We start from the raw sequence: 24,354 nt of genomic DNA on the forward strand, positions 1-24,354 counted from the left end.
ATGGCGCTCACCCGCTTTTTACCTGTGCCCACTCAGCTATCTCAGGACCACCTTGAAGCTGAAGAAAGAGCAAGATCTCAGAGATCACGGCAGACCTCTTTGGTCTCTTCACGAAGGGAGCCTCCCCCATACGGGGACCGGAAAGGCTGGATTCCGCGCTTGTTAGAGGATTTTGGAGATGGAGGTGCTCTCCCAGAAATCCATGTGGCCCAGTATCCCCTGGATATGGGGCGAAAGAAAAAAATGTCGAATGCACTGGCCATACAGGTGGATCCTGAAGGGAAAATCAAATACGATGCAATCGCTCGACAGGGACAGTCCAAAGACAAGGTCATTTACAGCAAATACACTGACCTGGTTCCAAAGGAGCTTATCAATGCAGATGACCCAGACCTGCAAAGGCCTGATGAAGAAGCTATTAAGGAGATAACAGAGAAGACAAGAGTAGCCCTGGAGAAGTCCGTATCGCAGAAGGTTGCTGCAGCCATGCCAGTTCGTGCAGCTGACAAGTTGGCTCCTGCTCAGTATATCCGCTATACACCATCTCAACAAGGTGTAGCATTCAACTCTGGAGCTAAACAGAGAGTTATTCGGATGGTAGAAATGCAGAGAGATCCAATGGAGCCACCAAGATTCAAGATTAATAAGAAAATTCCTCGGGGACCACCGTCTCCTCCTGTACCTGTGATACGTTCTCCTAGTCGGAAGATGACTGTAAAGGAACAGCAAGAGTGGAAGATCCCCCCGTGTATTTCCAACTGGAAGAACGCAAAGGGTTATACAATTCCTCTGGATAAGCGGCTGGCTGCTGATGGAAGAGGACTTCAGACCGTGCACATAAACGAAAATTTTGCCAAACTGGCTGAAGCTCTATACATTGCGGATCGGAAGGCTCGTGAAGCTGTGGAAATGCGGGCCCAAGTGGAGAGAAAGATGGCTCAGAAAGCAAAGGAGAAGCATGAAGAGAAACTTAGAGAAATGGCCCAGAAAGCCAGAGAGAGGAGAGCTGGGATCAAAACCCACGTGGAAAAAGAGGATGGAGAAGCACGCGAAAGGGATGAAATCCGTCATGACAGGCGAAAAGAGAGACAGCATGACCGGAACCTTTCCAGGGCAGCCCCTGATAAGAGGTCAAAACGACAGAGAAATGAAAATCGAGATATCAGTGAAGTCATTGCTCTTGGTGTGCCCAATCCTCGAACTTCCAAGGAAGTTCAGTATGACCAGAGGCTCTTCAACCAAACCAAGGGTATGGACAGTGGATTTGCAGGTGGAGAAGATGAAATTTATAATGTTTATGATCAGGCCTGGAGAGGTGGTAAAGATATGGCTCAAAGCATCTACAGGCCTAGTAAAAATCTGGACAAGGATATGTATGGTGATGACCTAGAAACCAGGATAAAGACAAACAGATTTGTTCCTGATAAGGAGCTTTCTGGTTCAGACCGGAGACAGAGAAACCGAGAGGGACCAGTTCAGTTTGAGGAAGATCCTTTTGGTTTGGACAAATTTTTGGAAGAAGCCAAACAGCATGGCGGTTCTAAAAGACCTTCTGAGAGCAGTCGCCCTAAGGAGCATGAGCACGAAGGCAAGAAGCGGAGGAAGGAGTAGATAGGATCCTCTCCTGAAAGCCAGTGGACTCTGTTGAGACCCTGATGATGCAGATCATTGGGAAACCCTTTGTAAACCATCAGGATAAAAACCAAATCTGGGCAGGAGAGCCCAGCACTACGTTTTATGCCACGAATGGGGGTTGGGCTGTGTGGATATTCTACTTTGGATTAGGTTTCTTTTTTTAAAGAATGGGTTATGTTGTGCTTCTCCCCTCGTGCGGCACTTATAGGAAATGCTGCCTGCCCCACAGAGAATTAAAACCACTTCTTGTATGTGACATTTTAATATTTTGTGTAAGAATTATCTGAATAAAATTACCCCAAAACCGTGAGTTGGATAATGTCCACATACTGGAAGGAAAAAAAAAAGAATGTTGCTCTCCTGGAGGGGTTGGAAGTGTAGGCTTGAGGACAGGGACTCTGGTAGCTTGTTGCTGTGAGAAACTAGCTGAAAAGGACGGGGTGAGAGCACAGAGGCCAAAAAACATGGGCAAAAAACAAAACAAAACATATATATGTAAGTTTTATTCAACTGTATCAGGCAGACTCAATTTAAAAAGATTTTTGTAAGAGGCTTATAGGGGCAACAACAGACCTGGCTTTGAACTGTAAGTGCCCATTTTAGAGTCTATGCCCACCTATATGACCTAAGCCCACCTTAGTGGGTCCATCAAGATGGCTCTTAGGTCCAAAGGGGCTGCAGAGATTGAATGCTCAGCGTCTTGGTACACAGATCTCTGCCTCAGCCAAGCCCGATCCCGCAGGATTGACTGCAACCTGACTCGAATTCCCAGCGTGAGCTGATGACTTCATTGGGAATCTGAAAACTACAAAAATAAGTACGAATGGTTCCCCCAAACCCTATAGCACAGACAAGAAAAGGGAATCACCAGGATGCAGCCACTGTAGCCCAGAAGCTGGTTTTAAGCATGGCATAGAGAGCTCGAACTTAAAACTAGGGGCCTTTCAACACGAAGCCTGCCACTTGGATAGGACCCGCCCTAGCTCAGCAGAACCTCTAGTGTTAGGAATATTTCTTAATATGAGCTCCCAACAACACAAAGATTCCCAATCAAGCCAAATCAAAACAAGCCAGATTAAGAAATACCCAGGTTTAATGGGAGATCTGCGCTTTCAGGTGGCCCAGAGGGGGAAACCGGGAAGCCACAGGAGGGGTTCAGGACATGGCCTGTTGGAATTTGAAGTCCAAACCAGCCTGGGGGCTGGGATAGATGCCAGAAACTGAGACCTACGCTCCCAACCTAATACAAGTGGCTGACTCTTTTGTTTTTCAGACCTCAGGATGATCCCCAATTTCTGTCTGAGTTTTGATTATATTTGCTTTGTTTTCAAGGCTGGGTTTCCCTGTAGTTTTAAAGCCTGTCCTGGAACTCGCTCTTATAGACCAGGCTGAAAGAATCCGGAAAACACTGGAAGCAAGAGAAAAAAAGGGAGAAATGAACAGAGAAGAACATAAAAAAAACAAGTTGAAGATGTCAAACCAGCACCATACAGCTCAAAGTCATTGTCCAGGGAAACAAGCAGCAGAGATGGTGAAGACAGTTCTGATTCATCTGATGACGAGTTCTTTGGCCCTCCTCTACCCCCTAAAAACAGTAGGAGGACCAGTTTGTACTGGGGATGAAGATATCCTTGGTCCTTTACCTCTGCCTCTTGGTGAAGGAGAAGAAGAAGAAGATGATGATGATGACTCAGAGGATGAAGGAGAAGAGGAAAACCCTTTCCTGCGGATTCCTGACTCACACGAGATAACACTGAAGCAGGGCACTAAAACTGTTTCTGCTTTGGCTTTGGATCCCTCGGGGGCCCGTTTGGTCACTGGAGGATATGACTACGGTGTTAAAATTTGGGAATTTTGCTGGAATGGATGCTTCTCTCAAGCCATTTCGATCTCTTCAGCCTTGTGAGTGCCATCAGATCAAGACATTACAATACAGCAACACAGGAGACATGATTCTTGTCATATCAGGAAGCTCACAGGCCAAGGTGATTGACAGAGATGGTCTTGAAGTCATGGAATGTATAAAAGGAGACCAGTATATTGTCGACATGGCCAACACCAAGGGCCACACGGCGATGCTTCATACTGGCTCATGGCATCCCAGAATAAGAGGAGAGTTTATGACCTGCTCAAACGATGCGACTGTAAGACTCTGGGAAGTCGAAAATCCAAAGAAGCAAAAGAGTGTTTTTAAGCCTCGAACGATGCAGGGTAAAAAGGTCATTCCCACTACCTGTACGTACAGTAGAGATGGGAACCTGGTGGCAGCCGCCTGCCAGAATGGAAGCATACAGATCTGGGATCGAAACCTAACAGTTCACCCCAAATTCCACTATAAACAGGCTCATGACCCTGGCACAGATACTTCTTGTGTGGTTTTCTCCTACGATGGTAATGTCCTTGCCTCCCGTGGAGGTGACGATACATTAAAATTATGGGACGTCAGACAATTTAATAAGCTGTTATTTTCAGCCTCAGACCTCCCTACCTTGTTCCCAATGACGGACTGCTGTTTCAGCCCTGATGACAAACTCATAGTCACCGGGACCTCTGTTAAACGGGGACGTGGTAACGGCAAGCTTGTCTTCTTCGAGCGCAAGACGCTCCAAAAGGTGTACGAGACCGACGTCACAGATGCCAGCGTTGTCCGCTGCCTCTGGCATCCAAAGCTGAAACAGATCGTGGTTGGAACTGGAAACGGATTGGCCAAAGTGTATTACGACCCCGACAAAAGTCAGAGGGGAGCAAAATTATGTGTGGTTAAAACCCAACAGAAGGCAAAACAAGCTGAGAGCCTAACCCAGGGCTACATCATTACCCCTCATGCCTTGCCCATGTTCCGTGAGCCCCACCAACGAAGTACGAGGAAACAGCTGGAGAGGGACAGGCTGGACCCCCTGAAGTCACACAAGCCAGAACCTCCTGTAGCAGGCCCAGGTTGTGGTGGCCGCGTTGGAGCCCACGGGGGCACCCTGTCATCCTACATTGTGAAAAACATTGCCTTGGACAAGACCGATGACAGGAATCCCCGGGAAGCCATTCTGCGTCACGCCAAAGCGGCAGAAGAGAACCCATATTGGGTTTCGCCGGCGTATTCCAAAACTCAGCCCAAAACCGTGTTTGCACGAGTGAAATCTGATGATGAAGACTGGAAGCATGAACCAGAGTCAAAGAAACGTAAGATTTGACTGTCATTTCAGAACTCTGTGCATGGAGCCCGAGGAAGGTTGCAGTGTTCCCAACCCCAGTGCTTATCAAATAAAAACATCTTTTTTTTTAAAAAAAAAAAAAAAGGCAATCAGTCCCTTAGAGCACACCTGGCAGCAGACTCACCTCAGCAGGTATCACTTAGAATAAACATTTACCATTTACACGCCCTGGGAATGCTTGCTTGACCCATGGGAAGTTAAAGAATCCAGCCTAGGAAGGCACATAGACAAGGCTCAGTGCAACCTGCCCTCTGCTGGCCAGTAAAGATGTTAAGAGAGCTGGGCTGGAGAGAGAGCTCAGTCCTTAGGAGCATTTGGGTTCAATTCCCAGCACTCACATGGCAGGTCACAACTGTCCATAACCCCAGGTCCAGGGGCTGCAACCACCCTTTATGATGTACATACAAGCAAAACACTCACACATAAAAATTAATTGGAAAAAAAATGTAAAGGTGGTGGCTCAAGCCATTAATCCCAGCACTTGGGAGGCAGAGGCAGGTGGATCTCTGTGAGTTAAAGGCCAGCCTGGTCTACCAGAGCTAGTTCCAAGACAGGCTCTAAAGCTACAGAGAAACCCTGTCTCAAATACCATAGCTGTGAGAACCAAGATGGATCAGTCAGGTGGGCCTGTGACTGAAACCCAGGTCCCTGGAGAGGAGCCTAGAAGGACACTGAAGTTGGCCAGGCACAACCCTGGGGGCGTCAGGCTCACATGTTGGACATGGTGAGGGAAAATATCGAAGTACTGAAACTGACAGGTGCTGCGGTCAGCCCTGGGTGGGAGGAGGGACTGGATGTTGACTAGAGTCAGGTGATTACCGCACCTGAGTCCTGGCAGCAATTAATAAAGGGCTGCGGGTTCCTAGGATTAGGGAGGGGCCTAACCTTGGGGCCCTGGCCCTGGCAAGTTTGTTAGCCTTGGCTGTGTTTGCCGGTTGTGTTGGAAACAGGAGCAGTGTTCGAGATGGAAGAGCGGAGTCAGTCTGTGCTTTGTGCTCACGTCCCCATTCCTCCCTGAACAGGGGCGATCCTCCCTTACAGGTCAGCAGATAAAAAGCTGGAGCTGTGTGAGGCTGTGGTGAAGCAGCCTGAAATCCCAGGATGTAGGAGACTGAGGGAGGAGGCTTGTGGGATTGAAGCCAGTCTTGATGACACAGCAAGAGCCAATCTCACAAAATAAACAGAGGGAGCTGTTGAGAGGACTCCACAGCTCAGAGTGTCTGCCTCAAAGTGTCTGCCTCAAAGTCTAAGGATCAGAGTTCAGTCCCCAGAACCCACAGAAAGGTGAGCGAAAGGCTGTAGAGACTACTCAGTTATTAGGTGTGCTTATTGCCCTACCAGAGGATCCCAGTTCAATTCCCAGCACCCATACTGGTTGGCCCCTAAACCACCTATAACTCCAGCTACAGGGGATTTGTAGAATCCTCTCCTGGCTTCCTCAAACACTCATTTGCACGTGGCAAATACTAACACATACATATACATACTCATAGATAAATCTCTCTTTTTTATTTTATTTTATTTCATTTTATTTTGAGAAAGGGTTTCTGTTTAGCCTTGGTTATCCTGGAACCCACTCTATAGACCAGGTTGGCCCTGACCTCACAAAGGTCCACATTCCTCTGCTTCTGAGTGAAAGACTCTAAATGCATTTGTAAGCCCCTTCAGGCCTATGACATTTTTCTAAAACCTTACACTCAGTCTCTCTTGGAAACGGGACAGTCGCTCCCTCCCCTCCCATATGCTGGACTGCTTATCCTCCTGTGTCCTTGTGAATAATCTTCAAACATAACTCCAATCTGGGAACTGAGGCAAAGACAACCCACAGATGTGACTCAGTTCCTGATGTACTGATTTAGTCCCTAGAACAAGGTCAGGAAGGCCCAGAAATTCTCCCCTTATCTACCCGAACACGTAGCTATTCTCCTGCCCTGGAATAGACCAATCACTGCTAGTAACCCTTTTAATAATCCAGTATAATAAGTTGGAAAACAACCTACAGATCCCCCACCTTGTGTCTGTGGCTTTTTGCTTTAAAAGATGGTCTGTAACAGCTATCGGAGGCCCTTCATATCACGAACCTGAAATGCCCTGTCATGACAGACTAAAAATTCTCTTGCTTTTGCATCAGCTGTGGTTATGTGAGTGTTGTCTGGAGGAGCAACTCCTCTCTGATGTTAGGACTTCTAGATCAACACTGAGTGCTGGGATTCAAGGCATGTGCCACCACCACATAAATAAATCTTTAAAAATGAATAAAAGACAGGAGAGATAGATGACTCAGTAATTAGAACATTTGACAGTCTTACAGAGGACCTGGGTTCAGTTCCCAGCACCCACAGTGCAGCCGACAAACATCTGTAACTCCATCGAGATGATCATGAGATATCATGTGGTTGCTGGGAACTGAACTCGATCTCAGGACCTATGGAAGAGCTGTGTGCTGAGTGGGAGCTGTGGGCCTCTTCACACAGCCCAGCTCATGGCTGCCTAGCTAGCTTTACCCGAAATAACAACACACAAACTGTATTCTTTTAAACACTGCTTGGCCCATTAGCTCTAGACCTTACTTGCTAATTCTCATATCCCGATCAACCCATCTCGAATAATCTGTGTAGCACCAATCTTACCGGGAAAGATTCAGCATGTCTGACCTGGCGGCTGGCTGCATCGTGTCTGCCTCAGAGAGGAGAGCTATTGAGTCTGCCCGGGAGAGGGGAGCATGGCCTCTGAGCTCACTTCCTCTTCCTCCCAGCATTCTGTTCTGTTTACTCCACCCACCTATGTTCTAATCTATGAGGGCCAAGCAGTTTCTTTATTTTTTAACCAATGACCTTCCTCCATCATTTCCCCTTTTTCTGTTTAAACTAAAAAAAAAGGAAGACTTTAACTTTAACATAGCAAAATTACATAAAACAAAACAGTTATCAAGAATTACAGTTACAATATTTATATCAATTTTATCTTTTATCATAACAAAGGAAAACTATAACTATAACTATCTATCTATTCTTCAATTCCACCAAAAACTCCAGAAGGATATAATACTGCCTAAGTAAACAAGAAATAAGCGACTTTTAAAACTCTAGAAATGACACAGACATCTAGCTGCCTGGACAATTACACAAAGTGACTCTGTACTGTTGGGGCATCCTTCTTCAGCCTACAGGCCCATAGTTTACAGCAGACATTTCCATGAAGCAGGAAATTTCAAAGGCAGTTCAGTCACTATCTGCTGTATCCTGCAGAATGTCTCGCAGACTCTTTCATGAATCAGGAATCCCGAAAGATCATCTCACCTTTAGGCAAGTTCAGTAGTCCTTTCTCTGCGGGTTCTGTGTCCAGTTTATACAATAGTCCAGGCAAGAGCAGTTTCTTGCCCAAATAGCTATCAAACTCCATAAGGATCCTTTTCGATGCCCATCTTCTTCTTGAAGTAGATTGGTGCTGCCAGGAGCAGAGTGTCTCATTGTCATGAAAAGTCCTAAGTTATTAAAACATTTAAAATGCCATATTCTATAATCTTTGAAAGATATGAAGAATGCCTATGTAAGATACATCTATGTACATCTAGAAAATCTTAACTAACATGACTACAAACTTGACTATTATGATTATCTATTAACAACCTATATACATTACATTTTTAAATGAACTACAAAATCACAATACCTTAATCAATATCAGAAATACATATACATATAACAAAATTGACCTTAAATTTAAATCACTAAAGCAAAATCCATATCAATGCAAATCATTCATACCTATATCATATCCCCCTTTAAATGTAAAAGAACATTTATAAACAGTATTTGGGAATATGGGCGCAGTTATTTCTCTCCAAACTGCTTCCTGCTGAATGGGGGCGCTGTTATTCAGGTCTTTTATGGGATAACCTGTCTGCTAGGTTCATCTCAGTTGGCAGTTGAGTGAAGTAATTTTCTGAAGGTGTTCACAGCAACCTTTCAGGAGGGCGTGGTCCATCATACCATATTGTGATAGAAGCAATTCAAAGAGTCTCATCCTCTGTGAAAACAGAAGAAGAAACTCTTTTCCAAAGCATCATATCCTTAGATCCAAATTCTGAAGTCAAGGTATTTTGAAAATATCTATCTTGGATTAGTTCAGCAGCATTAATAAACAAATATCTTTTAGCATCTGTTGCTCCTTCCTCAGCATTCAAACAATTCAAAGAGAGCATAATAGCATACAGTATCAAGATTCTCTGTGTATTTTCCATCTTTGTGCAGCTTTTTTTAACTCTATTTTGTTTATTTTTACTTTTGTTCTATATTCTCTGTATATATTTGTCCTGGAATAACTCTGTAGACCAGACTGTCCTTGAACTCTCAGAGATCCTTCTGTCTCTGCCTTCCAGGCATTGGGATTAAAGGCGTGTGCTACCACACCTTGAAGTCACAGAGGTAAATCTCCCTCTGCCTCCCAAGTGTTGGGATTAAAGGTGTGTACTACCACACCCAACTACTTTCTTTCTTCCTTTTTTACTTTTAAGAACTTTAATTTTTAGCATGCATATATTTTTAACACACTGTAAATAATTTAGAAATTTTCTTTGCTTTTGAATCTCCCTTTACAGTATCTCTCTCTCTTTTTTTGACCACACGAGCCTTTAAATTACTGAGCAATGTGGGTAGGACTAAAGCCGTGGCTTTGCCAGCTAAATCCAGCCCATTCCTTAGCTTTCCAGCCTCATGGCGGAGGTACCAGCTGTAGCCATGTTTATTGCCACAAGTCTATGGCGTTTCAAGGTCCCTGCCAGCAAGCAAGTTGCAGCATTCTGCTCACAGATCACATTCATTCGGACTGACTGCCTGAAAGAGTCAGAGTTTGCCCTGGCAGGACAGACCAGAAAGCCAGCATTTTAAATAAAACAGCACAACTTTTTTCCTGCTACGGCTGAAAACAAACAAGCATGCAGTCAGCTTTTATCAATACCATTTAAGTGTTTCTTGGCAGGACCTCTTAATGAGCTGCAGGGTTTTGCAGCTAAAGCTGAGTCAGGAAGCCTCTCTTAGATGAGAGCACTTGCTTGCCTCTAACAAGCAGAGCAGACCCAAGAAATTGCTGCTACCAAGAAAACATGCTTTACTCTATTCTTTTCCAAGCTTTTTAGGCTTTCTGTGGATGCAGTTATCCACGTGGGCGCCATTCTGTAGTGGGAGCTGTGGGCCTCTTCCCACAGCCCAGCTCATGGCTGCCTGGCTAGCTTTACCCGAAATAACAACACACAAACTGTATTCTTTTAAACACTCCTTGGCTCATTAGCTCTAGCCCTTACTGGCTAATTCTCATATCCCGATCAACCCATCTCGAATAATCTGTGTAGCACCAATCTTACCAGGAAAGATTCAGCATGTCTGACCTGGTGGCTGACTGCATCGTGTCTGCCTCAGAGAGGAGAGTATTGAGTCTGCCCGAGAGAGGGGAGCATGGTGTCTGAGTTCACTTCCTCTTCCTCCCAGCATTCTGTTCTGTTTACTCCACACACCTATGTTCTAATCTATGAGGGCCAAGCAGTTTCTTTATTTTTTAACCAATGACCTTCCTCCATTAGTGTGCCCTTAACCTCTGAGCCATACGCTCCTTCCCACACACCCAGTTTCTATTCCCAGCACAAACATGGAGGCTCACAACTAACTGGAGGTATGAAGAAGCATTGAATCCCTTGAGACTGGAGTTAATTTTTTGTAGGCAAGGCCTAAGTTTGCCACTCAGTGGTAGAGCTCCTGTCTAGCATTCCCCAGTGAAGGACTTTATGAGAGTCACCCTCATGGTGTCAATTCACAGCAATAGAAACCCTAAGACACCAGGGAAGCATTCTGCTTCTAAACAACTGCTTCAGCCAAAGCCACCCATTTGAGTTCCTCCCTTCAGTGTGACCCTCCACAAGCTGCTGTATTGGAGCATCTTCCTCTAGGTCTATGCCTAATAACTGCAGTCAGCAAGCAAACATTCATTTGACCCATTAAAGCTGATTGACATTTCAGGTAGCTAGAAAAGCAGAGATGCTGCTTGTCCTGGTGGTCCCTGCCTGGAGTCCTTGAAGAGGGAGATAAAAACAAAAGGATCGGAAATTCAAGGTTGTCCTCAGTTGTGCAAGATCAAGGCCAGCTGGGCTAAGTTTCTACCTCAAACAAAACAGGAAAGGATAGCCTTTTATACGTGAGACTAGGAATGTAGCTCAGCGACAGAGCACTTGTTTAGCGCATGCAAGCCACTGGATTCAACCCCAATCTCACAAAAGTAAAGACTGGGCAAGGTGGGTAGTCAGTCTGATAGAGTGGAGGAAACAGCTCTTCTCGCTAGAGATGAAAGAGTGAAAACTGACTAGGGATTGTAAAAAACCCAAGAGATGCTGAGACAGTTCTTCTCGATTCCTGAGACAAAAGGAAATCCCAGCCACCCCTTCTGAGGCCATCAAATACCAAAGGGATCTCCTCTCAGAACCCACAACTCTACATTCCCAAAATGCTACTCCACACACCTTGGTGACCACCCAGAACTAAAGGTATTTTGACAACCTAATTGGAGCATATTTTTTCTGCTTTGTCCTTACTGGCTTTAAAGGTTTGTTTTCTTTCATGTGTGTGTATCTGAGCGTATGGCACATGTGCACAGGTGTCTATGGAGGCCAAAAGAGGACATCAGATCTGGAACTGAAGGTTCAAGTGGATCCCAGCTACTATATACTGTGAGCCACCTGATGTGGGTTCTGGATCTGAAACCAGATCCTCTGGATGTGCTCCTAACTATTTCTCTAGCCCCCGTAGATTTGTGTATCAGTGTTTTGATTCCACATTTAAGTATGTGCATGTGTGTGCATTCCTGCTACCCATGGGAGTCAGAAGGACTTATCAGATCCCCTGCAACTGGAGTTATAGATGGTTGAGAAAAGGTGGGTCCTGAGAACTGAGCCCCTAATCTTCAACAAGAGCAACAAGCACTCTTAATTTCTGAGACATTTTTGGGGTTGGTTATGAAAACAGGGTCTCAGGGCTGGAGAGATGGCTTAGTGGTGAAGAGCACTGGCTGCTCTTCCAGAGGACCCGGGTTCAAATCCCAGCACCCAATGGCAGCTCACACCTTCCTGTCGCTCCAGTTCCTGGGGCTTCAATACTCTTAAACAGATGTATAAGTAGGCAAAACACCAATGTACATAAAATAAATATAAATAAGTAATGAAAAAATGAAAGAAAACAGGATCTCCCAGGGAGCCCTGGCTATCTTGGAACTCACTCTGTATCCCATGCTGGCCTCGAACTCAGATATCCCTTTCTTTGCCTTTCAAGTGCTGGAATTAAAAGGTGTGAGCACAACCACAACACTGCTTTATTTTTTTTAAAGATATTTATTAATTATGTATACAGGCCATAAGAGGGCACATGATGTTTTTACAGATGGTTGTGAGCCATCAATTGAACACAGAACCCCTGGAAGAACAGTCAGTGCTCTTAACCTCTGAGCCATCTCTCTAGCCCCCTGGTTGTCAGGAGCCATTTCAGGCTTCTCCTTTCTCACAGGGCCTTGAAGTAAAATCCTTGAGACAGAAAACTTAAAGTTAACTAAAACAGTGTGTGCTAATCTTAGAGACTCAAGGTCTGGAAACCACCACAGATTGCCCCCATTATTCCTTGCTGATCACTAGCAGCAGGTGTTCTAGCCACTGACCTTGCAACTACTCTGCTTAGCTGCTGAGTCCCTCCTTCCCTTCCCCCTTCCCCAGTTCCCCCTGCCCAAGATGCTCACTGAGGAGTATATAAGACAAAAAGCTTGCTTCAATAAACGGAGACCTTGACAAATTGAGAAGAGAATCCTGTTTGGTTTGCTTGGTCTTCTTTCCCCTCTCTCGCCCATGATATTTCAGATAGTGCCCCTTCAGATCCCGGAATAACTGGACCGGCTGGGCGGGTTACACTTGGTTGTCTTAAATAGTCATTCATATCCTAGAAAGATCTCCAGCTTTCTATATACCTAAGGATAACCTTGAACTCCTAATCCTGTCTCTACCTCCAAGTGTTGAGTTGAGAGGCATGAGCCACCCCTCCTGGGGCTATGGACAGGTAGCTTTCTGTCTGCTGACCTAAGAACAGAGCAAGCAGTTTCTTTTCACCCTTACCCCATGGCAATCAGATCCCTGGAGCCAGTGCTAGAAAATTCCATACCCTACAGAAGACACTCTGACCATGCAGTGACGGCACATGCCTTTAATCACAACAATCTGGAGGCCCACACCTAAAGGCAGTCAGACCTTGATCTACAAAGCAAATGCCAGGCTAGTCAAGTATAGAGAGTGAAATCCTGTCTGAAAAACAAAACAAAGCCAAAGGCCCTGCTTATTTCCAGAGAAGGAGGCAGGGGGATCACTGCAGGTCTGGGGTCAACTTAAGGGACATAGAGAGATTGCCTCAAAACAAATATTAACAATGATAGCAGCATTGCACTTCTATTTTAATAAAGAAAACTAGCTTTTAGAGAGTGAAACAGCCTCACTGGTCAGCCTTACAGACCAGGCAATGGTAACACACACTTTTTTTTTTTGACAAGGTTTCTCTGTAACTTTGGTGCCTGTTCTGGAACTAGCACTTTTTTTTTTTTTTTTTTTTTTTTTGGTTTTTCGAGACAGGGTTTCTCTGTGGCTTTGGAGCCTGTCCTGGAACTAGCTCTTGTAGACCAGGCTGGTCTCGAACTCACAGAGATCCGCCTGCCTCTGACTCCCAAGTTCTGGGATTAATGGCGTGTGTCACCCAAATGCCCAGCTGGTAACACACACCTTTATTCCTAGTAATTATACTAGTTGCCATAGAAACCGGGTGGTGCACGCCTTTAATCTCGGTCTCAGAGGGGATTATAAAAGGGGAGGAGGCAGCTCTCAGAGACAGTCTAATTCTGAGATTCTTGGAGGAAGAATCGCCATTTCAGACTGAGGTAAAGGCAAGAGCCACTGGCTGTTTGCTTTTCAGACCTTCAGCTTAAACCCCAATTTTTGTCTGAGTTTTTTTTGTTTTTCGAGGCTGCGTGTTCCTGTAGTTTTAAAGCCTGTCCTGGCCTGTAAATTTTTGTAGCTTTGTCTGTCGGGAAGACTCAGCTGATTTTTCGCGCATTTAAAACTTTAAACGCCATTTTCACCAATCCCTTATGAGAGTTGGGGACCATCCTCAACCTTTTTTTTTTTTAAAAACTCTTTTCTAATATCTGGTCCTGACTGAGGAAGCAGAATGATTAGTAGAAAAGGAAGCTAGGTGCTTTTTTACCTGAGAGAGATTTGGAAGAAAAAACTGATCAGAGGAGGAACTAGCCCAGTGCTCAGAGGGGGTCCAGAAGTGGAGCCCTGAGGTGGGAGGGGGAGGGAAAGGTGGAAGTTGACCTTGAACCTCTGAATTGGGAAGGGGGAGGAGTAAGAATTTTGCTCTACATTCGGCCAGAACGCCTTCCTGAGCAGTAAGCTCTTCTTCCTTAGTGTTCCTCGTTCCCGGGCAAGACCCGCCCCGCGACAGTGTGGCTTGCGCTGGGAAGAAGATGGCGCTCACCCGCTTTTTACCTGTGCCCACTCAGCTATCTCAGGACCACCTTGAAGCTGAAGAAAGAGCAAGATCTCAGAGATCGCGGCAGACCTCTTTGGTCTCTTCACGAAGGGAGCCTCCCCCATACGGGGACCGGAAAGGCTGGATTCCGCGCTTGTTAGAGGATTTTGGAGATGGAGGTGCTCTCCCAGAAATCCATGTGGCCCAGTATCCCCTGGATATGGGGCGAAAGAAAAAAATGTCGAATGCACTGGCCATACAGGTGGATCCTGAAGGGAAAATCAAATACGATGCAATCGCTCGACAGGGACAGTCCAAAGACAAGATCATTTACAGCAAATACACTGACCTGGTTCCAAAGGAGCTTATCAATGCAGATGACCCAGACCTGCAAAGGCCTGATGAAGAAGCTATTAAGGAGATAACAGAGAAGACAAGAGTAGCCCTGGAGAAGTCCGTATCGCAGAAGGTTGCTGCAGCCATGCCAGTTCGTGCAGCTGACAAGTTGGCTCCTGCTCAGTATATCCGCTATACACCATCTCAACAAGGTGTAGCATTCAACTCTGGAGCTAAACAGAGAGTTATTCGGATGGTAGAAATGCAGAGAGATCCAATGGAGCCACCAAGATTCAAGATTAATAAGAAAATTCCTCGGGGACCACCGTCTCCTCCTGTACCTGTGATGCGTTCTCCTAGTCGGAAGATGACTGTAAAGGAACAGCAAGAGTGGAAGATCCCCCCGTGTATTTCCAACTGGAAGAACGCAAAGGGTTATACAATTCCTCTGGATAAGCGGCTGGCTGCTGATGGAAGAGGACTTCAGACCGTGCACATAAACGAAAATTTTGCCAAACTGGCTGAAGCTCTATACATTGCTGATCGGAAGGCTCGTGAAGCTGTGGAAATGCGGGCCCAAGTGGAGAGAAAGATGGCTCAGAAAGCAAAGGAGAAGCATGAAGAGAAACTTAGAGAAATGGCCCAGAAAGCCAGAGAGAGGAGAGCTGGGATCAAAACCCACGTGGAAAAAGAGGATGGAGAAGCACGCGAAAGGGATGAAATCCGTCATGACAGGCGAAAAGAGAGACAGCATGACCGGAACCTTTCCAGGGCAGCCCCTGATAAGAGGTCAAAACGACAGAGAAATGAAAATCGAGATATCAGTGAAGTCATTGCTCTTGGTGTGCCCAATCCTCGAACTTCCAATGAAGTTCAGTATGACCAGAGGCTCTTCAACCAAACCAAGGGTATGGACAGTGGATTTGCAGGTGGAGAAGATGAAATTTATAATGTTTATGATCAGGCCTGGAGAGGTGGTAAAGATATGGCTCAAAGCATCTACAGGCCTAGTAAAAATCTGGACAAGGATATGTATGGTGATGACCTAGAAACCAGGATAAAGACAAACAGATTTGTTCCTGATAAGGAGTTTTCTGGTTCAGACCGGAGACAGAGAAACCGAGAGGGACCAGTTCAGTTTGAGGAAGATCCTTTTGGTTTGGACAAATTTTTGGAAGAAGCCAAACAGCATGGCGGTTCTAAAAGACCTTCTGAGAGCAGTCGCCCTAAGGAGCATGAGCACGAAGGCAAGAAGCGGAGGAAGGAGTAGATAGGATCCTCTCCTGAAAGCCAGTGGACTCTGTTGAGACCCTGATGATGCAGATCATTGGGAAACCCTTTGTAAACCATCAGGATAAAAACCAAATCTGGGCGGGAGAGCCCAGCACTACGTTTTATGCCACGAATGGGGGTTGGGCTGTGTGGATATTCTACTTTGGATTAGGTTTCTTTTTTTAAAGAATGGGTTATGTTGTGCTTCTCCCCTCGTGCGGCATTTATAGGAAATGCTGCCTGCCCCACAGAGAATTAAAACCACTTCTTGTATGTGACATTTTAATATTTTGTGTAAGAATTATCTGAATAAAATTACCCCAAAACCGTGAGTTGGATAATGTCCACATACTGGAAGGAAAAAAAAAAGAATGTTGCTCTCCTGGAGGGGTTGGAAGTGTAGGCTTGAGGACAGGGACTCTGGTAGCTTGTTGCTGTGAGAAACTAGCTGAAAAGGACGGGGTGAGAGCACAGAGGCCAAAAAACATGGGCAAAAAACAAAACAAAACAAAACATATATATGTAAGTTTTATTCAACTGTATCAGGCAGACTCAATTTAAAAAGATTTTTGTAAGAGGCTTATAGGGGCAACAACAGACCTGGCTTTGAACTGTAAGTGCCCATTTTAGAGTCTATGCCCACCTATATGACCTAAGCCCACCTTAGTGGGTCCATCAAGATGGCTCTTAGGTCCAAAGGGGCTGCAGAGATTGAATGCTCAGCGTCTTGGTACACAGATCTCTGCCTCAGCCAAGCCCGATCCCGCAGGATTGACTGCAACCTGACTCGAATTCCCAGCGTGAGCTGATGACTTCATTGGGAATCTGAAAACTACAAAAATAAGTACGAATGGTTCCCCCAAACCCTATAGCACAGACAAGAAAAGGGAATCACCAGGATGCAGCCACTGTAGCCCAGAAGCTGGTTTTAAGCATGGCATAGAGAGCTCGAACTTAAGACTAGGGGCCTTTCAACACGAAGCCTGCCACTTGGATAGGACCCGCCCTAGCTCAGCAGAACCTCTAGTGTTAGGAATATTTCTTAATATGAGCTCCCAACAACACAAAGATTCCCAATCAAGCCAAATCAAAACAAGCCAGATTAAGAAATACCCAGGTTTAATGGGAGATCTGCGCTTTCAGGTGGCCCAGAGGGGGAAACCGGGAAGCCACAGGAGGGGTTCAGGACATGGCCTGTTGGAATTTGAAGTCCAAACCAGCCTGGGGGCTGGGATAGATGCCAGAAACTGAGACCTACGCTCCCAACCTAATACAAGTGGCTGACTCTCTTGTTTTTCAGACCTCAGGATGATCCCCAATTTCTGTCTGAGTTTTGATTATATTTGTGTTGTTTTCAAGGCTGGGTTTCCCTGTAGTTTTAAAGCCTGTCCTGGAACTCGCTCTTATAGACCAGGCTGAAAGAATCCGGAAAACACTGGAAGCAAGAGAAAAAAAGAGAGAAATGAACAGAGAAGAACATAAAAAAACAAGTTGAAGATGTCAAACCTGCACCATACAGCTCAAAGTCATTGTCCAGGGAAACAAGCAGCAGAGATGGTGAAGACAGTTCTGATTCATCTGATGACGAGTTATTTGGCCCTCCTCTACCCCCTAAAAACGGTAGGAGGACCAGTTTGTACTGGGGATGAATATATCCTTGGTCCTTTACCTCTGCCTCTTGGTGAAGGAGAAGAAGATGATGATGATGACTCAGAGGATGAAGGAGAAGAGGAAAACCCTGTCCTGAGGATTCCTGACTCACACGAGATAACACTGAAGCATGGCACTAAAACTGTTTCTGCTTTGGCTTTGGATCCCTCGGGGGCCCGTTTGGTCACTGGAGGATATGACTACGGTGTTAAAATTTGGGAATTTTGCTGGAATGGATGCTTCTCTCAAGGCATTTCGATCTCTTCAGCCTTGTGAGTGCCATCAGATCAAGGCATTACAATACAGCAACACAGGAGACATGAAACTTTGGGAGAGCAGGCAATGCTCTTAACCTCTGAGCCATCTCTCCAGCCCCCGTGGTTTGTTTTTTAATAGTCACTCCTGCTCATCCAAAGGTCCTGAGTTCAAAACCCAGCAACCACATGGTGGCTCACAACCATCTGTAATGAGGTCTGGTGCCCTCTTCTGGCCTACAAGCATACATGCAGACAGACTATTGCATACATAATATATAAATAAATATTTTAAAAAATAGTCATTCATATCCTAGAAAGAGCTCCAGCTTTCTATAAACCTAAGGATAACCTTGAACTCCTAATCCTCTTGTCTCTACTTCCAAGTGTTGAGATGAGAGGCATGATCCACCCCTCCTGGGACTTTGGACAGGTAGCTTTCTGTCTGCTGACCTAAGAACAGATCAAGCAGTTCCTTTTCACCCTTACACCATGGCAATCAGATCCCTGGAGCCAGTGCTAGATTTTCCATACCCTACAGAAGTCAGTCTGACCGGGCAGTGATGGCACATGCCTTTAATACCAGCAATCCGGAGGCCCACACCTGAAGGAGGTCAGACCTTGATTACAAAGCAAATGCCAGGCTAGCCAAGTATAGAGAGTGAAATCCTGTCTGAAAAACAAAACAAAGCAAAAGGCCCTGCATAATTGTAGCACAGGCCTATCACCCCAGCACTCCAGAGAAGGAGGCAGGGAGATCACTGCAAGTCTGGGGTCAGCTAAAGGGACATAGAGAGATTGAGAGGTTGCCTCAAAACAAATATTAACAATGATAGCAGCATTTCACTTCTATTTTAATAAAGAAAACTTGCTTGAAGATCAGAGAGTAAAACAGCCTCACTGGTCAGCCTTAAAGGCCAGGCAATGGTAACACAGTTTTTTTTTTTGTTTTTTTTGTTTTTTTTTTTTGAGACAGGGTTTCTTTGTAGCTTTGGTGCCTGTTCTGGAACTAGCTCTTGTGTGTGTGTGTGTGTGTGTGTGTGTGTGTGTGTGTGTGTGTGTTCCAACGAGTCTTTATTTCTAGACACTCAAATCTGAATTCATAGGACTTTCATGTATCGTCAAATGAGATTTCTCAAAGTACTTAGAAACACAGAGCCCCTTCTTAGCTCACAGGCAGCACACAACAGATGGTGGGGCTGACCTCTATTACACGGTCACTTCCTAACCTCTGCTCTAATAGTTTTGACATTGATTTGCTGGCATGGACATAATGTCTACTTCCTTATTATGCGACATCAGTAATATACAATTTGCTTAAGGCTTTGTCTAAACTGCTGGTGTATACATTTTTAAGACAAAAAAATTTAAAATTATTTATATGTTAAAATTAAATGCTGAAGAAACAAACTGGTCAAGTTTCATTTATTTCTTGACACAACATCTATACAGCTCACACACACAGCAGGACGCGCAGCTTGGCTTCACAACAGCACCAGGCTGCACTTCCGGTTATAATGCAGCAGGGGAGGGGTGGCTGGGAAATGTACATTTCTACACTTCATAAGTTAAAGGTGGCTACACTATGACCTAGGGTAGCAAAGGCAAGACTTGGACCCACTGCCTGGACCCCTTTGTCTGACCTATTAAAAATGTACCCAGTCAGTAAAAATGACCAGTTGGGGAATAGGCCATGTATAAAATGTCATGTAAAACTTACTCATTTACCCTTTTAAAAAATAATATTTAGACTTTAAACCTTTGACCAGCTTGTCATGTGGATATACACTGTGGTAGCGAGAAGCACTCTTGCTGCACTTCAGCAACCTGGTGAATTTTGTTTTTTTGTAAACCATAACATTTTTGTTAAGACAGCCAAATTAAATCTCTTCTTTATACATCTGTTATATTACTTCCAAGTCACTCCCCAACCCCCAAAACCAGTCTGACATTTGCTGCCACGTTTAATTGGAACCTCTCTTTGTAGTTTCTAAACTGCTGATCTTCAGCCCCAGTCTGGTACGGGTGCACCATGAAGACACAGGCTGTCTCCGCCGCCCCGAGGAGAGGACCCCCCAGCCCCTCTAAAAACACCCACTGACCGTCCTCGGACTTCCGGAGGGTCTGTTCTCACGTGTGAATGTCCACACACTACCTGTTGTAAGCCCTTTCTTTCTTGGACTTCTCCAGGGCTTTGTCCATTGTTTTCTCGCTTTCCCCCCCGACATTTGGGGCAGTACCACTTGCCCTTTGGTTTATGGTTGAGTCCCACGCAGGAGAAGTGGAACCACTCGATGGGGCACTCGTCGTTGTCACAGCCGATCATCTCTCCATAGGAGACCTGATTGCACAGACAGTACATGGGCTCCTTGGGGTCGATGGGGAGGTCTGCGGGAGAGGCTTCCCTCTCTGCTTTGGCCTTGGAGCGTTTCTTCTTCTTTGAGGTTTTTGCTTTCTTCTCCTTGGGCGTTCCTGAGGTGATGTCATCATGGTCGTGATTATTAGATGCATTCTCTCGATTCTCGTGGTTTCGCTGCCTCCAGGACCGCTTGTTATTCGGCTTGTCTGCCTGAGCGATCGTCTCACTCTTTGACTTGTCCTGGCCGGCCTTGCCGCTGCTGCCAGTGCTGTCGCTGATGTCCTGGTGGGCTTCGAAGAGCTCCACATGACTGTCCACCTGCCTGGTGCGGTTCTCCACCAGCTCCACCATCTGACTGACGATCTGGATCTTCTCATCGCCCAGCTCCTGGCTGCGGATCAAGGCCCTCTGGATGCAGTGCAGCACCCGCCTCTTCTGGGTGCCGTCCGTCTCCCGCTTGAACTTCTCATAGTAGTCATCCAGCTCCTTCAGGATCTCTTGGTATTTGGCGTCGATCTCCCGCATCAGCGAGACGTTCCTCTGCAGGTCGAAAGGCAGTGACTCGATGGAGTCCAGGTAATCCTCCACATAGTTCACCAGGTGGATCTGCTCCCCGTTGGCAGGACTCAACATGGTTTACCCCGGAGGTCCCTGGCGACTGGGCGGCCTTTCGCTTCCTCCACCCCCCCTGCCCCCTCAAACAGCACTGCAAAATGCAGAAGCTCTCCCGCTGCCTCTGGGGCCGCGGGGACCCTGGCGCCTGCAGGCCGGGCCTTGGCGGCCCAGGCTCTGGAACTAGCTCCTGTAGACCACAGAGATCTGCCTGCCTCTGCCTCCCTAGTGCTGGGATTGAAGGCTTGTGCCACCCAACTGCCAGCTGCTAACACACACCTTTAATCCCAGTAGTTACACTAGTTGCCATATTTTAATAAAGAAAACTTGCTTGAAGATCAGAGAGTAAAACAGCCTCACTGGTCAGCCTTAAAGACCAGGCAATGGTAACACACCTTTTTTTTTTTTTTTGGTTATTCGAGACAGGGTTTCTCTGTGGTTTTGGATCCTGTCCTGGAACTAGCTCTTGTAGACCAGGATGGTCTCGAACTCACAGAGATCCGCCTGCTTCTGCCTCCTGAGTGCTGGGATTAAAGGCGTGCACCACCACCGCCCGGCCACACCTTTTTTTTTTTTTTTTTTTTTTGTCAAGGTTTCTCTGTAACTTTGGTGCCTGTTCCGGAACTAGCTCTTGTAGACCAAGCTGGCCTATGAACTCACAGAGATCTGCCTGCCTCTGACTCCCGAGTGCTGGGATTAAAGGCTCGTGCCACCCAAATGCCCAGCTGGTAACACACACCTTTAATCCCAGTAGTTACACTAGTTGCCATAGAAACCGGGTGGTGCACGCCTTTAATCCCAGTCTTAGAGAAGATTATAAAAGGGGAGGAGACAGCTCTCAGAGACAGTCTAATTCTGAGATTCTTGGAGGAAGGATCGCCATTTCAGACTGAGGTAAAGGGAAGAGCCAGTGGCTGACTGTTTTGCTTTTCAGACCTTCAGCTTAAACCTCAATTTCTGTCTGAGTTTTTGTTTGTTTGTTTGTTTCTTTGTTTTCCCAGGCTGGGTGTCCCTCTAGTTTTAAACCCTGTCCTGGAACTAGCTTTTATAGACCAGGCTGACATCCAATCTAATATCTTCCTGACTCTTGAGTACTAGGATTGAAAATGTATACCTCCACACATGGTTTTAAATTAGTTCATGTGTTTGTGGTGGGCTATATTATACTCATGGCTACTGTGGGGCCCATGTACGTCGCTGCCCACACAACTTCGGGAGAAATACACACAGAGAGAGAGAATCAAGCCATGCATTCTGCCTCCCAGCACTTGTGAGGCTGAGACAGACCGCTGAGTTCAAGGCCAACGCGGCTACAGAATTCCAGGTCATGAAACCAAGTCAGGTCTCCTAGCACACACTATATCCCAGTATTTAAGGAGTAGAGGTAGGGGATGATTTTGGGTTTGGGCTTCTTGGAATCTTGTCTCAATTTCGTCTCTCTCCTCCTAGACAAAGGCAATCAGGTCAGTCTTGCCAGGAGTGGCACACTGCTTGCATTGGTGATTCTGGAGAGGCTGTGAGATCGGTCAGCCATGGAGCACTCAGGACCCATCGAAGTGACAGGCACAGACGCGGCGGGACCCCACACTCAGCTGGCCATCACCATGGGCTTCACAGCCTTCGGGAAGAAAGCTCGCACATTTGACTTGGAGGCCATGTTTGAGCAAACTCGAAGGACAGCTGTGGAAAGAAGCCGGAAAACACTGGAAGCAAGAGAAAAAGAGGCAGAAATGAACAGAGAAAATCATTTTAAAAAACTAGTTGAAGATGTCGAACCGGCACCATACAGCTCAAAGCCATCGTCCAGGGACACGAGCAGCAGAGACGGTGAAGACAGTTCTGATTCATCTGATGACGAGTTCTTTGGCCCTCCTCTACCCCCTAAAACGGTAGGAGGACCAGTTTGTACTGGGGATGAAGATATCCTTGGTCCTTTACCTCTGCCTCTTGGTGAAGGAGAAGAAGAAGAAGATGATGATGATGACTCAGAGGATGAAGGAGAAGAGGAAAACCCTGTCCTGCGGATTCCTGACTCACACGAGATAACACTGAAGCATGGCACTAAAACTGTTTCTGCTTTAGCTTTGGATCCCTCGGGGGCCCATTTGGTCACTGGAGGATATGACTACGGTGTTAATTTTTGGGATTTTGCTGGAATGGATGCTTCTCTCAAGCCATTTCGATCCCTTCAGCCTTGTGAGTGCCATCAGATCAAGACATTACAATACAGCAACACAGGAGACATGATTCTTGTCATATCAGGAAGCTCACAGGCCAAGGTGATTGACAGAGATGGTCTTGAAGTCATGGAATGTATAAAAGGAGACCAGTATATTGTCGACATGGCCAACACCAAGGGCCACACGGCGATGCTTCATACTGGCTCATGGCATCCCAGAATAAGAGGAGAGTTTATGACCTGCTCAAACGATGCGACTGTAAGACTCTGGGAAGTCGAAAATCCAAAGAAGCAAAAGAGTGTTTTTAAGCCTCGAACGATGCAGGGTAAAAAGGTCATTCCCACTACCTGTACGTACAGTAGAGATGGGAACCTGGTGGCAGCCGCCTGCCAGAATGGAAGCATACAGATCTGGGATCGAAACCTAACAGTTCACCCCAAATTCCACTATAAACAGGCTCATGACCCTGGCACAGATACTTCTTGTGTGGTTTTCTCCTACGATGGTAATGTCCTTGCCTCCCGTGGAGGTGACAATACATTAAAATTATGGGACGTCAGACAATTTAATAAGCTGTTATTTTCAGCCTCAGGCCTCCCCACCTTGTTCCCAATGACGGACTGCTGTTTCAGCCCTGATGACAAACTCATAGTCACCGGGACCTCTGTTCAACGGGGACGTGGCAACGGCAAGCTTGTCTTCTTTGAGCGCCGGACGCTCCAAAGGGTGTACGAGACCGACGTCACAGATGCCAGCGTTGTCCGCTGCCTCTGGCATCCAAAGCTGAACCAGATCATGGTTGGAACTGGAAACGGATTGGCCAAAGTGTATTACGACCCCGACAAAAGTCAGAGGGGAGCAAAATTATGTGTGGTTAAAACCCAACAGAAGGCAAAACAAGCTGAGAGCCTAACCCGGGGCTACATCATTACCCCTCATGCCTTGCCCATGTTCCGTGAGCCCCAACAACGAAGTACGAGGAAACAGCTGGAGAGGGACAGGCTGGACCCCCTGAAGTCACACAAGCCAGAACCTCCTGTAGCAGGCCCAGGTCGTGGTGGCCGCGTTGGAGCCCACGGGGGCACCCTGTCATCCTACATTGTGAAAAACATTGCCTTGGACAAGACCGATGACAGGAATCCCCGGGAAGCCATTCTGCGTCACGCCAAAGCGGCAGAAGAGAACCCATATTGGGTCTCGCCGGCGTATTCCAAAACTCAGCCCAAAAACGTGTTTGCACAAGTGGAATCTGATGATGAAGACTGGAAGCATGAACCAGAGTCAAAGAAACGTAAGATTTGA

At 46.2% G+C, this 24,354-nt stretch overlaps 3 protein-coding genes and 2 pseudogenes across 3 annotated transcripts; 4 read left to right on the plus strand and 1 right to left on the minus strand.

The window, feature by feature from the left end:
• LOC130871778 (SNW domain-containing protein 1-like) lies at nt 1–1,611 on the plus strand. Its single transcript, XM_057765385.1, has one exon. It carries the CDS (start codon nt 1–3, stop codon nt 1,609–1,611), a length of 1,611 nt encoding a protein of 536 aa, XP_057621368.1.
• Nucleotides 1,612–2,288: 677 nt separating this feature from the next.
• LOC130871400 (WD repeat-containing protein 70-like) lies at nt 2,289–4,823 on the plus strand (annotated as a pseudogene).
• Nucleotides 4,824–14,384: 9,561 nt separating this feature from the next.
• LOC130871717 (SNW domain-containing protein 1-like) lies at nt 14,385–15,995 on the plus strand. The gene has a single exon (XM_057765281.1). The coding sequence runs from the start codon at nt 14,385–14,387 to the stop codon at nt 15,993–15,995; it is 1,611 nt and encodes a 536-aa protein (XP_057621264.1).
• A 4,029-nt stretch (nt 15,996–20,024) lies between these two features.
• Nucleotides 20,025–20,899, minus strand: LOC130871871 (inhibitor of growth protein 1-like; annotated as a pseudogene).
• A 1,505-nt stretch (nt 20,900–22,404) lies between these two features.
• LOC130872189 (WD repeat-containing protein 70-like) lies at nt 22,405–24,354 on the plus strand. The gene has a single exon (XM_057766050.1). The coding sequence runs from the start codon at nt 22,405–22,407 to the stop codon at nt 24,352–24,354; it is 1,950 nt and encodes a 649-aa protein (XP_057622033.1).

Source organism: Chionomys nivalis, chromosome 3 (assembly GCF_950005125.1).
Source record: "Chionomys nivalis chromosome 3, mChiNiv1.1, whole genome shotgun sequence".
NCBI lineage: Eukaryota > Metazoa > Chordata > Mammalia > Rodentia > Cricetidae > Chionomys > Chionomys nivalis.

Coding starts and splice junctions, on each gene's coding strand:
- LOC130871778 (XM_057765385.1), top strand. CDS start 1: ATGGCGCTCACCCGCTTTTTACCTGTGCCCACTCAGCTATCTCAGGAC.
- LOC130871717 (XM_057765281.1), top strand. CDS start 14,385: ATGGCGCTCACCCGCTTTTTACCTGTGCCCACTCAGCTATCTCAGGAC.
- LOC130872189 (XM_057766050.1), top strand. CDS start 22,405: ATGGAGCACTCAGGACCCATCGAAGTGACAGGCACAGACGCGGCGGGA.